Here is an 18,266-nt window from a genome sequence, read left to right as displayed (position 1 = left end):
ATCTGTGTGTGTAAAAAGTGAAGTATACTTTGAGAACTTATCATGAATATAAACACATTACAAGGAAAAAAGAAACACCACCCCTGTTGAAAAATCCAGCATAAACCAGCATGAATTCCATGTTGGTCCAGGCTGGTTTATGCTGTTAGAGCTGGTAGTGCTGATCTAGCTGGTCCCTCAGCATTCCCGCTTCTCATGCTGGGGACGAGAAAACCAGCAACCAGCATACCATGCAGGTCCTAGCATGCAAAACATTATTTCTGAAGCTCATCAGAAATGCTGGATTTTTCAGCAGGGATTGCTGCAATGAATGTTGCTCTGGAGCAGGTTAGCAATGTAATGTAAGTTACCAGGATGAACACCCTTAAAAACAAAAACTGAACTCAAACCTGGGTAGCCACTGAAGCTTTGTGCAACAGGCCACTGTGCATATTTTTTATCATTAGTGCTGTGCTAATATTTCACATATTGAAGCTCTAAAGTAAAGCACCTCTCAGTAACCACTTGATCGAGTTTGTGTTGTTTATGAGTGGGTTCTTCCGATTCAGTGGTCTTTTTAAACATTAAAAAGAATTTTACACCCACTCTCATGCTGACTGTTGATTATGATGGCTGCCTCTGTAGTTTAATATTACTTTGAGCAATGCCACATAGCAGTAATAACACACACACATACACAGAGAGATGGCAATATTTTAATTAAATGTATTTAAAATACATATTAATTACTTTTGAGTATTTTGTAATTTGCATTTTCCTTAAAAAAAAAAAACAATCAAATGTAATTTGTTATTAAATACTTTGAGAGACTATTTTAATACTATTTTGTATTTCAAATACTTAAAATACTTATTCAAATTTTATTTTATTATCAATTTTATTCTCACATACAATAACTTTCATCACCAGGCTTAAAGATAGGGTAGGTCATTTTTGGACAGGCTAGCAATACCGAGCTAGTTTTGAAAGCATAAGATCCCACCCTCCCTACTGGCCGTCTCCAAAGCCACGCCTCCTCCAAAACACATGAACGCGCACAGCAGGGAGCAAAAGCATCACAAGAAATGGCAATAAACTACCTCATGTCTCAAAGCACATAACATTACAATAATAATGAATGTAAAAAAATTTAAGAGCACTGACCTCTATTACCTAACTGCTTCAGATTCACATAAATTCAAATCACAAACCGCAGGTAGGACATTGTATCATTGTGTTCGGACAGAAGGATGTTAAGAGACTTTCAACCAGTATAACAAAAAATTGTTTCTGGAACAAATCACCAACCCTAATAACAGGACTACCAGATAGTCTTTTGGCTAGATGCACGCAAATCACGCAACACATTCTGTTGGATCGATTCCAGTACGCTCATTGTGAACAAGGTCAGAAGCAAGTAAAGAAGCTGCTTTTGTGGTCAATCAAACTGCTTTAAGGTAAAGTATCTAGTAAAATAAACTATCAGATATTATTCAATGAATGTCATATAGGACAGAAGATTAGCGCAAATAGCTAGAACTTGTGAAATGACTTTCTTGCTAAAGAGAGACGTGCGCTGTCTAGTGATGCGCAATATTTGTAATTTGTAATACTTTTTGATTGTGCCCATTTCCTTTACACACGCATATATGCACTATAATCTAACCCTAACAGAAAAATCTGCAATTTTACAATAATAATAATAATAAACTTAATAATAAACTAAAATTTACTTATATTATTTACTTAAATTTTTTATAACATTTTCGCAAATGTGTTTTGTCATAATTAGCTTACTTCTGGGTACTAATTTGGGGTCATATGATGCTTTTTAATGTTTTCTTTTTACTTTGATGTGTAATATATCTGTTTGTGCATATAAGATCTGCAAAATTATAAAGCTCATATTCCCCAACTAAGGGATATTCTATCTAAAGACCCCGATATACTCATGATGAAGCTCTTTTTCGCTCTTCGCTTTGAGGTAAAAAGAAGTTTAAAATACCTGAGCAGCGGTATACTGTTGCCACCCACGCTTATTAGTAGGGCTACAACTAATGATTATTTTGATAATCGATTAGTTGGCCGATTATTTCTTTGATTAATCAATTCATCTGATAAAAAGTCCAATATTATTTTTTTTTATTTCATTGACAAAACACACTAATTCACATCCTGCCCAATGCTGTCCTCCAAACAAGCGTGCCAACTGAATGCTATGAAAACATATAGTATAGAGAATATAACTATATCTATGCTACATGCAAAAGTGCTATAAAGTAAAAAGACTAAAAAAATATAAATCCCTATATTAAAAATGAAGATAATAATAAAGATAATAAAGAAAAACAAAAGCAAACTCAGTGTTAACAGATAAGAGGAATGATCTGCAGGAACACACACATTCACTCAGTAACCTATTACTGTCATTCTTTATCCTGTAAATATAAGAAACGTCTTACATGTTCAATTGCATGTCCTTTACACATTACCATTCTCATAAAATACTCAAATTACATGTTGACTTTTAAACCTAAATTTAATGTCCAACAACAGATATTTTAGAAAAATGTATATTTTTGCTCTGATTTAGTTTGAAACAATGCAACATCAGTTCGATCTTTGATTTAGCTTGAAGTATATCAGGGCCTTAACAGAGAAAACTGCTCCAGACCTGGCTAAAATGCAGTGTTGGGGAAGCTACCCTAAAACTGTAGTTTGACAAAATACAATCTACTCTTAAGTTATAGTTAAGATACAGTCAAGCTACCCTTCTGAAAGAGTAGTTGGCTGCACTACAAGTTACTATCAAAAACTAGCTATCTACTGTCACGAATTCAACCTCACCTGAGTACTGACCTTTCACCTGCACCTCATTACCTGGACTATTTCAGCTGCACACACACTTTCATTCATTACAAAGTCTTGTTTTGCCCCAACAGACATTACTGAGCGTTCATTGTTTTGCCTTGCCAGTGTTTTGACCTCAGACTTTTTTCCCCGTTTTGATTTTTGCTGTCTGCTTCGACTCTGTGCCTGTGTTTTTTACTACATCTTTGTCTGGCCTTGGATGTTATGATTGCTGGTGATTCACCACTGCCTGTTTGTACTGCTGCATTTTCTTTTAAAAAATAAAGCCGCACATGGATCCTAACTCAGCTGACTCCTCCTTATAGCTACATCTCCTTTTTTTACAATGGCATTGTATATTACAAATAACTGAATAATTGTTAATGAAGAAAGTATTAAGTAATTAGGATTTGGGGTTTAAAACAACATAATGCAATACAATTATGATTTCAAAGAGTAGCCTATTATTTTATTTTGTAAACTATCCAAAGATACACACAATACTCAATGGACTGTCAAAGTGCCATCGGGTCATCATTTTAATTAAGGGCATTTGATATAAAGTGTGATAAAGTAATGAATCAATTTAAAAAGGCTATAAATCACCTGTATGTGCTTTAAATCTTTGATGCAGACAACATTTGAATCTTTTGTTTGCATAAATACAAGTGGATTTATGTAAAAATAATCAACCCACTCCTGTACATCCTTTACATAAATCATCAGACGATCTCTTCTCAGTGAACTTTAAAGTCGCAAGATGCATGATGAAACAATAGATGGTGGTAATGCACAATTTTAGTTTGTGATCTAATAAGAATAAGATGTTGCGCTGCTTCAATGCATCACAGGCGCGTCAAAACACAAAACATAATGTAGCTTTTGTTCGCGCTACACCGCTACTTGCTGGAAAATGTATTTAGCTACTAGAAAAGCTACATTGTTTTAAAAGCAACTGAGATAATGTTAGTCAAGCTACTGAAAAATGTAGATAGTAGCGTTGCTACTTGTAGTTATCTACTCCCCAACACAGCTAAAATGGCTCAATTGAAGTCCAGATATTTCTTCCGGGAATGACACAATGTTGCATACTAGCATAATGCCCAAGCAAAGACATATGATTATGGTCGGGCCGTTACTTTTCCGACACACGCTTGATGTTTTTGGCCAATCATAACGCACTGATCATAACAGCCAATCAGAGCACTCTTCAGAAGGAGGGGCTTTGTAGAAATCAAAGCTTTTCAGACAGACTAGGAATACTGCAATAATGTGCATGAGTACGTGAAAAAATATATATACATATTTTTTTTTTTTACATTAAAGCATGTTCGCCTATTCTATTACACCCAATAAACAAAATAAGGAACTTTTAAAATAGCATCATATGACCCCTTTAAATAGGCACACACACACAAAGAAACACTTTGCATTTGAACAAAGTGCATTTGAAATGGCTGCTTTAGTTAAAGTTATCATTCCCAAAATGAAGTGTATAGAATGGCAACCAGTTAAATACAGCACATAACACATGTCAAACATACCGCATTTTCCCTGCTAATGAAATTCTAGAGGACTGTAAAAGAATTTGGCCAGAGTCTTACCATAGAGTTGGCACTTCCTGTCCGTCATGTGTCTCTCCTTCAGAATGTTTCTACCTGTGGGCCTGTTTAACATTCAGAGACACCTAGATTGTCTTTTCTCTCTTCACTGGGTGTATCCAATGAAAGCAGCACTGTTATGTTCTATATGTTGTTTGTGTCACTATAATATAGTTTGTTTAGAAAACACCATCAGTCTGTGGTCACAGCCAGTACGATCAGATCTGACACAATAGGACAGTTTGTGTGTGTGCTGATTCACAGGATTGTGGTCAAACACATCTTAGACACACACTCATTCTTCCCCCTCCCTCTCTACTTCCTGTGTGAAACTGGCCTCCTCATCTTCTGCAGTATGCTTTCAAACTGCAGCATAAGCTGCAAAGCACATGATCTGTTCCAGAGCCTTTATGCCAGACATCAAACTCCTAAAACACACTGTCCACATTTCTGGACCCCTCTGTCTGAGTCATGTGTGTGTGTAAAGTACAGTACATGATCATCAGATGAGGGTTATGACCAGTCATTTGCTTTCTGTTTAAACACACAAATACAGCATTGTAACCACACACTTCCGGACGTTTAAACTTGATCAAATGAGACTCTACATAAAGCAAGTTTCCTTGTAATATCTCTTTGGTGCGGTAATAGCGTCATAATCTAAAAATAGCATGTTACTGATCTATCGATTTGCCTTCACTGAAAGGAAAATGTCAAGCACACATTTTGTGCCTAAGCATACAAAGAGAATACTGTCTATTTAAACCTAGAAACAAAGATTTAAGAATTAGAAAAAAAGTAATGCAAAATGAAGAACTTCATTTTTAAGATTGTTTTTGCATCACTTATCAAATGTAAGTAAATTGGTGACACTGAGCATGTAAACTTTTTATTGTTTTTATTGTCATGTTCTTGCTTCGCTTGACGTAGATCATCAGGTTTTGTTCATGCCAACTTTCATTAAAGCAAATGAGGATGTACCAAATGGGCACAGACATTGACAAATTAACATACATTTTCAATTCAGTGTTTAACTTAAATTGTTATGCTGATAACATCCAAAGTGTATAGAAAAAAAAAACACTGCTCTCTTCTTCTTGAAGATTCACTGCACTTCTTCATTCCACCACCAGATATTTTTGTCGATGAATTTCGGGCATTGACCGTCCCTGGATCTGGCTAGTCACATGTCACTGCGTCCAATGGTTGGTCGGGATCCATGTCCACTCGATCTACAGCAGTCCTGAGCCGGCCCGGTGGTCCTTGCTCATCGATAGTAACTAGCTTTAGGTCTAATCTTCTTAATAGCCAGTAGTCAATTTGGGTGGTGCGATCAGGTATGAGTGTTGGCCATGATCAGGTCAAAGGGCACCAAGCAGTCCAAGACTCGGCAGCCTTCTGAGTGCCATACTCCAGCCTGCCATGCTGGTGTTTATATTAGTCCCGTGAGGAACCAACATGTCAAATGGTTAAGACATGCTTTTTTTGGGCATTAAGTAATGGAGCAAATACCAGTTAATTAACTACTGCAAACATTAGTACATAACATTGCAGGATTTATTTAAATACTCTCCTCCCATAAATTTTGCATCTGAAAGGTAAACTACAAATGCATATGCAACAAGGTCAGCTGCAAAAATAACTGTGTCCACTCCTTTTCACTGCGTGTCTTCAATAATCCTGACCAGTGTTGGGGGTAGCGCATTACAAGTAAAATGAGTTACAGTACATATTCAGATTACTTTTTCAAGTAATTAGTAAAGTAATGCATTACATTTAAATTTACACAAAAATATCTTGCTTAGTACTTGTATCTTGCTAAATATACTTCTTCAAACAAGTAATGCAAGTTACTTTGTTTACCCATTAATTTATTGACTGACACCTCTTCTGTCTATTACATAAATATGCTTTATATTTAATCTCATTTTATTAACAAATGTCTTTGCCGCCCTCTACTGTACAGGCCTGAACTTGCATTTCCTTCAGCCTGAGGCTTATTCATTTCACTTTTGGTGTAAAAGTGCCTTTACATTTGCCAAAAACAGATTTTTTTTTTTTTTTTTAACAAACAAGCAAGCCCAGGCCAGATGAGAAGTAATGCAATTAGTTATTTTTTAGGAAGTAACACAATATTGTAACGCATTACATTTAAAAGAAACTCTCCCCTATACTGATCCTGACAGTAGATTTTTAACATCAAAACAGCGTTTGTGCTAGTGCATGCTGTTAGTAGATCTGGCCCTAAGTCCACAAAAATATGGTCCAATGTGCCATGTTAAAGGGTTAGTTCACCCAAAAATGAAAATTTTGTCATTAATTACTCACCCTCATCTCGTTCCACACCTGTAAGACCTTTATCAAGGATTTTATCAAAAATATCTTAATTTGTCTTCTGAAGATGAACGAAGGTCTTACAGCTGTGGAACGACGTAAGGATGAGTAATTAATGACAGAATTTTCATTTTTGGGTGAACTAACCCTTTAATACGAAGGAATTTTCTAGGGGTGGGAGAAAATAAATCGATGCATCGATGCATAGATGCACCGCGATTCTCTCTTGAATGATTCTGAGCTTATTTTTAACCGCAGTTGCGAGATGACGCTACGTGTGCTTACGGTGCGTGTCCACCAGCGCGGAGCAGAGCGAGCGTTTTCAATTCATCCATAGGGAAGTTGAGCTTCACTCTGGCGAGCCTGAAGATGCTCAACTTCCATAGGAATAAATTGAATACGTTCGCTCCGCGCCAGTGTACACGCACCATCAGAAACAACCGTATTGTGATTGTTTCCATTTCCTCTCATACACACACCACTCGAACCTTCTATAAAATAATCTTTCATACAGTTTGGAAAAGTTACATGCGCGCCCATTCGCGTGGTTCATCATTGCACAGAATATGTGCTGTGAGAAAAACGCGCTTGCAGCTTGCGTTCTTGCCCGCCGGTAGGCCTATTTTCCTTACAAATGCTCTACGAAGGCATTGTTTATGTTGTTTAAAGTGCTATGGGCCTATATTTTATAAATTTGAAACTCACTGACAGAAGGCTGCTTTCAATTTCCACGTGCGCTTTGTGAAGGGTGCTAGCGCAAGTGGCTGTGTGCGACTCCGTTTAAGTGTTTAAATGTAGCCTACTTGCATCTCAAAATGCTTTTATGGTGCAAAATTAATGTAAACACAGTCAGTTAGATGTCTTAAGGGATTAAACAGACAGGACAAAAACCTCTTATATTTCAAAAGAGATCTGTGCATTATTGTGAATGAAGCTTATTCTTCCGTTGTCTATGATGACATCGGTAATAATCAAACAACCGTAAAGCTGAGAAAAAGAAAAATCCCTCAGCTTTTGAATGGAAAACATTCAGATACTCTTAAATACCGAAAGCACTCTTTGTTTATTGCTTGTAATGTTTCATTGTTCCTCTTTATTATTATTTATTAGACTACTTGCTTTTATGTTTTGAAGCTGTTATTTTTGAAGCTGTTAGCCTATATTTAAAAATCTTAACATACAATTTTATTATTTTTTTAAAACTAATAATTATTTAAAAATTACTTATAATTACATAAACTAGGTATTAAATAAAAAAATAATAAGTTTACAAAACTAATTAATTAATAAGAAAAAAATGGATCTAGATTTAAATAAAACATGCTCTTCATGTATTGTTGAGAGTGGACAAGGGTATAGATGCTCGGGGGCAGTCGGTGGCACAATTTCCTGCCGACCCACAGAGGGCAGAATCTCAACCAACTAAATTCCAGAATGTGTCAGCCCCAATACTCAAACAAAAGTCAATGACAGAACAGATGGACAAAGAAAAGCTGGAGGCAAAAGCAAATGAATAGAGAAAGACAACTAGAGAAAGAGATAGATTATGCATGAATGTGATGAGATGAGAAGAGACAAGGGATATTTCTGTATAAACACATTTGATCAGCTTATCTCTGCTCTGACTGGTTCACCCTTAGGACACTTAAGCACCATAGGAGCCAGAAAAGACTTAAAAACTACAAATACTTGCTCATCAAATTGATAAAAATAAGATACAAAATACTGGTGAGAGAAATATATTTAAAATACAAGTAATTTGACATTATCTGTAACACAATTATCCTTAAGTACAGTGTGTCTGAGAAATTAGAGTGTCTGTGTGGAAAGATTGTTAACTCTGCATGTGTCCTCTGTCCTACACATAAATGAGTGAGCATGTGTGATCTAAAACAACATATAATATATATAGTCAAACTGTTGCTGATTTTATTGTCAAAATTTAAAATTAGTGATAGTCTAAGATGAGGGATATTTTCACTCACTATTACAAGCAGGTATTGTTTGTTACCATGGCAATTGCTTCAAGGGTTAGCTGCATACATTATATCATCTTTACTGTAACCAACAGTAATGTTCAGTAATCTCTGCCCTTCTAGGTGTAGACCATGTTACAACTAACAGGTGTAAATGGACTATGTTTAAAATGGTATTGGATCTGAGAGATTGAAGTGGTGTATTTAAATGGGGCCGTACCGATACATCAGCCGATGCTACCTTGTTTTCCTAGTCTTCCAGATCCAAAAGTGTTGTTTTTTATTTGTTTTTGTTTGTTTTTTGATACTCTTTACTTCATTCCTCCTATAAAGATACATGAGAAAATTTGACCTAAACCCCCAAACTATTTAGTCAATAAACTAAAAATTTATTCTAAGCATCTACAATACAAAAACAAATATTTGACTCTCTTCTTGACCACTGAACCCACACTCTCCCCAAACTGCTGGATTCAGCATCATGCCTGTTTGTAGCTATTGCCCCATAAATAAGTCTCTATTATAGAATTGCTGTTTGCTTCTCTACTTGAGACTTATATAGGAACCTCCACTGGTCTTTCAGGGTAACATTTTATCCAAACTATCATGCCTGACTCATCTGTCATTGTTCTTTCAGTGCTTCCTCATAAACAGTTTTAACACGTACATTGTGCAAAACATTTTTAGCCATTTCTCATGTATTCATGACTCGGGAGTTCCCAGAAACCTCTAAGTAAGTCTTCTTGCATATTTTATCAAGATCTTAAGCATAAACGATTTTTGATAAGATCAGTGTGTTATCACTTTCCTGTAATTTCTTAGCAGTGTACTTCCACTAAATGTGCTTCTCTGATGACAATTAGGCATTAAGGTATTAATAACATCAGGAATTTATGTAAAGCTGCTTTGAAACAAGGTTATTTGTGAAAAGTGTTACACAAATAAAAATTCACTTAACATTTTTGTTGCAAGATCCAGAGGCCGTAGTCAAGTTAAGTTTGTTATATTCTCCACAGACTTTTAAACTATCATGGTTCACCAGATCCTTAAAGTCATCATGAAATCAAAATTGACCCTATTTACTTTGTTAGCGCATATTACTAGTCTTGTGGTGAACAATTAATTTGGGCAAGTGTTGTGATAATCTTTAATCAAAATCTGAAAAGTTACTTCTGGTCTGAAATGGTGTTCCTTCTCTGATGACGTCAGAGAAGGAACACTTGGGTTTGGGTTGAAAATGCTTAAAGGGGTAGTTCACCCAAAAATGAAAATTCTGTCATTAATTACTCACCCGTAAGACCTTTGTTAATCTTTGGAACACAAGCTAAGATATTTTTGTTGAAATCCGATGGCTCCGTGAGGCCTGCATAGGGAGCAATGACATTTCCTCTCTCAGGATCCATTAATGTGCTAAAACCCTATTTAAATCAGTTCATTTGAGTACAGCGGTTCAATATTAATATTATAAAGCGACGAGAATATTTTTGGCGCGCCAAAAAAACCCCAAAATAAAGACTTATATAGTGATAGACGATTTCAAAACACGCATAATGAATCAGCGTGTCGAATCAGCTGTTCGGAGAGCCAAAGTCACGTGATTTCAGCAGTTTGGCGGTTTGACACGCGATCCGAATCATGATTCGATACGCTGATTCACAATGCTCCGAAGCTTCCTGAAGCAGTGTTTTGAAATCGGCCATCACTAAATAAGCCGTTATTTTTGTTTTTTTGGCGCACCAAAAATATTCTTGTTGCTTTATAATATTAATATTGAACCACTGTACTCACATGAACTGATTTAAATATGTTTTTAGTATCTTTATGGATCTTGAGAGAGGAAATGTCATTGCTGGCTATGGAGGCCTCACTGAGCCATCGGATTTCAACAAAAATATCGTAATTTGTGTTCCAAAGATTAACGAAGGTCTTACGGGTGTGGAACGGCATGAGGGTGAGTAATAAATGACATTATTTTCATTTTTGGGTGAACTAACCTTTTAAAACCAATCCCCTCCAACCGTTAGTCTGCTATGAGCAAAGATGGAGAGGAGGAGTGCTAAAGTAAAACCCTGCCCTCTATTCAATATTCCGTTTCACTTGGAAATACGTCATAACACTGGAGAAAAGTCGTTTGCAACTTCCGGTACATGGGGACTTTGAGCTTTGTGCAGTTGTGCCTAATATAAAAACAAATAAACTGTCCAACAAATCATACTTCCTGTTGTAGCATAAACCATGAAAAACTTACCTTCATCCCAGACCTGAAATGAGACATAGTGTTGTTTCCTTTAAAAACATGAAAACTAATTGTTCATCGTTAAAGGTTCTGTAAGCGTTCCTGGGCGGAGTAACTTCCTGTTGACGTTCGAAGTGTTGTCAAACAAAACAGAGGCTAGCTAGACCCTCCCTCCTCCTCCTCCTCCTCCCCCTCCCCTCCGTGCTTCCTGAAACAGTCATGAACGCGCATTTAAAATCATTCTTGTCGGTTATTGGCTGGAGCATGTTTATTATGTTAAGTGGTCCAGGCTGCACCAGTTTGTTTTTATTGCCGTTTTCGGAGCTTGTGGCGACTACAGAGATCGCGTTTTTTTACAGTGTGTTCAGGGGACAGGCAGCTAGCGGATAGTGAGGAGATGTTTGCTGTATGTGACAAAAAATGTTTTGGCCTAAAAACGCGTGACATCACTTAGAGCACCTTTAAGAAAACTAACACTGCTTTACTCGTCCTCAATGCTTATGTTATGTTTTCACAAACAATTTGTTCCCCCTCTGCCAGCATCACATCCTTCATTGAATGACCCAACAAGCTTTGGCACACACCTGACTCCATGGCGGAGTCAAAGAGATAAAGAGGCAAGAAACAAGTATAACCAAACAATACAACATATCTTGCAAGAAGTGAAGGGAGTCATTAAATATGAGAGAAAGACTCAGGAAAGAAGAGTTTGGATTCTTGAATACTCACTGGTCACTGAGCTATCTGCTTTTTCCACTTTCAGGCTGCACAGGGGCGAAGTGACAGAGGTAATTCTGGGTTCGAATGAAGTAGTGTGATCTTGCTCTGCCACCTCTGCCACAGTGACTATTGATGGTCTGGTCCCTGCATCCTTACTGCTGCTGGCTGTCTCCTCCACCAACAAACCCTGCAATGAATATTTTGAATTAACACTCGAGAACTTCAAAGAAACAGTATTTCTTTTTAAAAGGCCAATTCTAAACCTTGGTAGCACTTATAACATTAATCAATGTTTCTTGCTTACAGTCAGTTTTTCATGAAAATTGTAATCCTGTTTCTGACCCCTATGGTACATGTTGTACAGGTCCAGTTGTCCTCCCTTTTTGGTGCACTTAAAATGATTTGGAGTAGGATTTACTTTAAAACAATTTTTACTCAAAAAAATTTCACAAATACTTACCAAGAAATGGCATGTAACACACTGAATTAAAAGTGAAATCTTGAAGTAGAAAGACTAAAATAGTATTTTATTGTAAAACATAAAAAATCTAAGGAAAAAAAAAAAAGTTTTACAGTTCCTTTACAGTTTTACAGTTCCTCAAAGCTAACTCCCCAATTTAAAATATGAGATTTTGATGGAGATTTTCCATCCTTCTGAAATGCCAGGAATTACATGTAAATTGCACATGTGCTCATTTATAAATTTATTTTGGCTCATTTATTAATTTGATAATTTTAGCTGCAAAAAAGTAAAATAATTTCAGCTCCATTTAACACATTATACCTCGTTAAAGTCAATAACAGATTTTCCCCAATATTTCAGACATTTCAGCAGATTCCATATGGGCCTGCATGTACAGTAAAGATCAATGCCATGATGAAGGAGCATGTTCAACATGCCTCTAATCTAATTACTGTCTAATTATGTAAGACTGCTATTTAAATTCTCAAACATTGAGCTGATAGCCTCACATGATGAAACAACTCCACATGATAACTACACACACTGCCAGAACTAATGGGCCCTGTCAGCCACTGCACTGTTTTTAGCAGCAGTCTTTACTTTAATTTCTGGGGAACAATAAAAGTCTCATCTTTCAAGTGACAGAGACCAGATATGTGACAGAATTCTCCATAAGAACAAGAGAGACAGAGGAAGAGGAGATATTAAACAACACCAGTATGTGAGCGCTGATGAGACGCTGTCTGACCATGAAAGGAAAGTAAGATGCTGAAAGACAAGACACAGAAGGAACAAGTATGGAGTTTAGCAGAAGCTTCTGGTAGATGAGACAGACCAATTTTAAACCATATAACCATGATAATAATGAGTCCAGACCTGGACAAAAATCTTCAGTAGATCCTCCTGCTCTGAGAGCCAAATTTAATCATACACTGAAAAATTAAAGATAAATTTTTACAGGCTATAAAATAAAGACATCGACACCCATGGTGTGCTTGCACTAAACCGTTGCCCTTACACCTGATCTCTCATACCCCTTTTCCACTAGGACAGTTCGCGTTCTGGAGCCAGAGCCTGTTTTCAGACAGGCAAACTAGCAGTGCAGTGCTTCCGTAGTGTTGCGTAGTGGCATAAAACCAAAGTTTGTGTGTGTGTATGTGCGCGCCTGTTTTTGTGACATATCAGGTCACAAAATTGTATAATGACATGGGTATGACATAGGTATTACAAGGAGAGGGTGAATTATGAGGACATTACCCCATGTCCCCATTTTTCAAAAGGCTTATCAATCATACAGAATAAGTTTTTTTGGAGAAACTAAAAATGAGCAGTTTCCTGTGATGGGTAGGTTTAGGTGTAGGGGGATAGAAAATACGGTTTGTACAGTATAAAAACCATTCCGCCTATGGAATGTCCCCACAATTCACAAAAACAAACGTGTGTGTGTGTGGATCAGGTCATGAGGACGTCCGTTCAGCTTCAGGCTATTTATTTAAGGGGAGGTGATGATGATTCAGTGGCAGTTGATTCACACTGCACCACCTAACAAATACCACCAACCACAGCAAACACACTTCTGTCTGTCACACCCAAACCTCCCTCTAATTTTTGCTCTAGCTAAGCAAAACCTGTTTCTATCACTTAGACCGTTCCGCCAACTAAGCAGAAACCATATACCAACCTTCTTTAATAATAATAATAATAATAATAATAATAATAATAATGCAGACCTATTATTAGGCCATTTCTCACATTTTAGTAGAGCCCTTTGTAGAGCCCATTTTATACAGTAACTAAAACCATTTTTATTATTATTTATGCTAACTGTGGATGAGATGGGTTGATACTGTAGTTGTTTAAAGTTGCACTCAGTAATTTTTGCGGTGGCAAATATGGCAGCATTTTGACTTGTCAACAGTGCAAAACTTGCATATGCAACCACATTTTGTGCTAAACAACTAAAAATGTCTGTCATTAGCTACTGGCTAGTAAATTGTTAGATTTCACTCGGCAGTGATTGAGTTGGAGGCTAAGTTTAGCACTAATATATTTGCAATACATCTTGTGTCCAGGAGCTCTATAAGACCAGGAGAGAAAGGCTCTGTTAGTATCCCCATTCATTTAAATGGCATCTGCTCAGCTAGCACAGGTTCCCCAAAAGTGAGCAATCTAGAGGTTCTCAGAGTACTATGTGCAGAGACCGTGTGTCACATGCGGGGCAGAGTTTGCGCTAAACTGATTTGGGGGGTAAAAAATCATGAAAATACATCGAATTTGACCACACACTTGTATTTTCCTTGCCAATCCTTACAATGCACCACTGATATCAATAGATTCAGAGTGTTTTCTGATGCACTCCCTTTAGATGCCCTTAAGCCCAAAGTATTCAACATTTCATCATCAGCACAATCTGCACACACCATCCACTTGCTGCCTGTTTTTTGCATCCAAGCAGATTTGTGCATGTGAGAGTGATTATACGTTCATAGAAGAGTCTACTAGATGTGCGCATGCACAGAACACGTCCATCCGTGCTCGTGAGACAGAGCGGAATGTGGAAAACAAAGTATACACAGAAAGAGAAAGTAAGAAAGGCTTACATACAGTACAGTACTGTGCAAAATGCTAGATGTAAAAAAAAAAAAAAAAAAATTGTAAAAATGACGGAGATCATTTGTTATTATTTTTAGCTGTTCATGTAAAATACAGACTTCGTGACTACATGGAAGCCTTCAGCAGTGGGTAAAACTAATGCACAAGCAGCAATCACAATGGCTAGCACTCACCAATCACAGTCTGCATGTTGATTTCAGCAAATCAGTTCAGGTAAATGCAGACAATGTGATTAATATTTATGAGCCCAGCAGCTTGTCAGGCATTAGACCTCAGTCAGGGAAGACAACATATTGAATTTTGCAAGGGTGAAAATGAGGCTATGAGAAAAGGTATGCACTGCATAATATTCCTAGATCACATGTATTTTTCAAAACTCTTTTATGGAGTTTTTGTCTACTGATGTTTGTCTCTGTTTTTTGCAAAGATTTTTTTTTCAGCTGTTGTTCAACAGTTCAGTTGTCAGGAACCGGGTTTGATCTCTCTCTCTGTTCTCATTTTTGTTTTTGTTTCTCTCAATCGGCACATGTAGTCATGCTCATCTGATTGCGGTCTGCAGTCAGCATGGCTGCTTATTTGCTGCATGACTGTCTCTCCTTTTCTCTAATTTGTTCTGCTTTTTAGTCTCCTGTTTCTCTATTTTGCCAGAGTATTTTCTAATGTCTATCCACACTAGTAACTCTAGTCAGTTTCAGTCTAGTCTAGTCTAGTCATAGGTTCTGTTCTGCTCTATCTTGATCTTTGCTCAGTTTAACTGTTCCTGCAGCACCTTTCTCTCTCTGGCGTGGACTGACTGACTGGTTTTGGATGCATGCCTATCTATTTGTCTTTGTGCTCAACTCTGCTCTCTGCATTTGTTGCATTACTGTAGTGTGGCTTCCAACCCTGCTTCTCTGTCTGTCTGTCTGCCACATTATCCAATCCAGAGTCTGCCTTGTCAGGAAGTGACCTGCTGGACTGCCTTAGTTTGCTTATTATTATAGGGTCATTCTACAGAAACGTCCACTTTTCTGTCCCTAGACTTTACAGAAATATTACACTTGAAAAACACTTTAGGATTACAATTTTTTTATATTTTAATATGAAACAATATGTTATTTGAACAATGAAACCTTGTTGAGCCATCAATGTGGCAATATTTGTTTTTTAATTAATTATAAAAATTCCAAGCGCCACAGAAGTGCTCGTCCCCACAGTCATGTACAGAGGGAAAGTGCTTTATTTTGAGCTCACAAACAGGTTTTTCTACCATTTCAAATACAATAATGTATACATAACTATCAAATATATAATGTAAATGACATAAAAAAAACAAATGCTAAATAAATATTATAAAATATATAATGAATGTAGTGGTCCCCTGGTGTTGTGTCACTGGTGTTACCTTTAACAAAAATCTCTTATTTTGAAAGAAAAAATCACACTGATGACATCACTTGACTTCCTTCTACCTGTTTCCTGAAGATCAATGAAGAAAGGCCAATGGAAAGTCCACTATCTCTTTTCAGTTATCAGATATTTTAATTATAAAATCATATTTTCATATGAAGCTTTTAGTTGAAGTCACTGGTGTGACCTACTTTATTGCTAGGGAATTTTAAAAAACTAGAATACAAATGGATTAAATTACTTGATTTAGTGAATATATCATGATTGACAACATGTGGGTTGACACCTTGCAGCAGCCATTTTGTAAAATGCATTTTTTATGAAAAATGTCACTGGTGTTACTGTCACTGGTGTTACCTTTTTATGAAAATATCACTGGTGGTACCGTCACTGGTGTTACCCGTTTATAGATAAACTTTATTTAAAGCTATTCATTTAGTTATTTTGCATAAAAAAAGCACTAAGATTACATGATTCTAACTTTTCTTTCTCATTGTTAATCCTCCTTTGGTCAGATATGGCTAAATTAAGGGGATTTGGCTAAATTCAGTGCAGCGACTTTACAGACAGTTTTAAAATGTTGTTTATAATCTTTTACTGACTGCTTTCACTAAGTGTCAATGACAGTCTTTTATTGTACACCAAATGTAAAAATTTAGTCCAAACTACTTAATTATAGTTGAAAAATTAAGGATCTTTGGTCTTATGTATATGTCACTGGTGATTCATTGTGTCACTGGTGTTACTGTTTTTTGTCTGTCACATTAAATAAAATGTCATATGTGACATGATAATAATTTTATATTCATTGAATTCTGCTACACTCAAGAATTAAGATGTAAAGGATTGTATCATTACTTGTTTATTATTGTTTTTCAAATATTTTTTATTGTTATAGCAAATACATGGTTGCGCAATTGAATTAACATCATTCAATCACACTTTTAACAAACCTGATTAAAATAAATAACACACAATCTCCTTATTTTTTGCATTATCATTATTATTCTGTAACTCTGACTGCATGTGCTGAAAAAAAATGAGAAATAATATTTCATAAAAATGTTTAAAAATGCCAGAGAAGTAAGGTAACACCAGTGACAAAAAGAGGGGACATGCAGTATTTAAATAAATGTACAAAAAAAATAAAAAATCATTAAGCTGTCATTTATGTGTATTCATAAAGTCCAAGTGTAAAATAATAATGTGGTCTAAGTTTAAATGTTAAAAAAAGAAATACATTTTGAGACATTTTGTCATACCAAAAGTGGACGTTTCTGTAGAATGACCCTATAACTTATTTATTTATTTTTAAATAAATAAACATTATGAACAGCCTGAGCTCTTGGGTCCTCCACCTATTTCCTGACAAATCTACCTCATCAGTGGCGTGCGGTCCATATAAGCTTACCCAAGCTATTCGTGGACTCTGCAATTAATATTAACACTGTGTATTACTTTTAAATCTTTTGTTTGAGATGTACTATAAAGCCTAGGCTACATGATAAAATGTTGGTAATGAGTATGTAACTGTCAGTTAATTTTCAGTTATGGAGAGACTTCCGGGTAAGCTGATATACAGCAGCTCTTGCGCCTTCGTCGTGGGTGGGGGAATCATAACTAAAACTATTTTCATAGTATTTCATTTTCTCCATAGGGAATTTTTATTTACTATTTTTTTTTTTTTTACGAAAATTTATAAATTAAGACAGTCCAACTATCAGAGGATGTTAATCGATAGTCTGTGCATTTGTAAAAGTCATCAGTTTGCATATTTTTTTTAAACAATACTGATATTTTTATTTATTATAGCCTACTTATATATATATATATATATATATATATATATTATAATTACACTTTATATTTATAATAGGCTGCTAATACGAATTATGCACAAATATAGCATATTCTGCAAACGCACATTTCGCATGTCGTCCCTTGACTCAAACATCACAAAAGCTCTTAGTTGCTTGTGAAGACCGATGACACGTCTCAACAAGTAAATATGGGCTACTCTAAATAAAAGGTCCAACATATTAGAAATACTTTTCGCTGTGTTGCTATGTGTCATGAGTAAGCAACTGAGAGAGAACGCAAGTGTC

The 18,266-nt window shown here is 36.1% G+C and overlaps 1 protein-coding gene across 2 annotated transcripts in view; it reads right to left on the bottom strand.

Annotated features, from left to right (window-relative positions):
* The window catches only part of gse1b (Gse1 coiled-coil protein b), a 274,409-nt gene that overhangs the window by 177,223 nt on the left and 78,920 nt on the right, over window positions 1-18,266 (bottom strand). For both annotated transcript variants that reach the window (XM_048167742.1, XM_048167743.1), the window contains exon 2: window positions 11,706-11,883. In XM_048167742.1, coding sequence (XP_048023699.1) covers window positions 11,706-11,883 — 178 coding nt within the window. The remainder of the gene's footprint in view (window positions 1-11,705; window positions 11,884-18,266) is intronic.

This window comes from Megalobrama amblycephala, linkage group LG19, assembly GCF_018812025.1.
Source record: "Megalobrama amblycephala isolate DHTTF-2021 linkage group LG19, ASM1881202v1, whole genome shotgun sequence".
NCBI classification, from domain to species: Eukaryota; Metazoa; Chordata; class Actinopteri; order Cypriniformes; family Xenocyprididae; genus Megalobrama; species Megalobrama amblycephala.
This window is presented reverse-complemented; position numbering and strand designations above follow the sequence as displayed.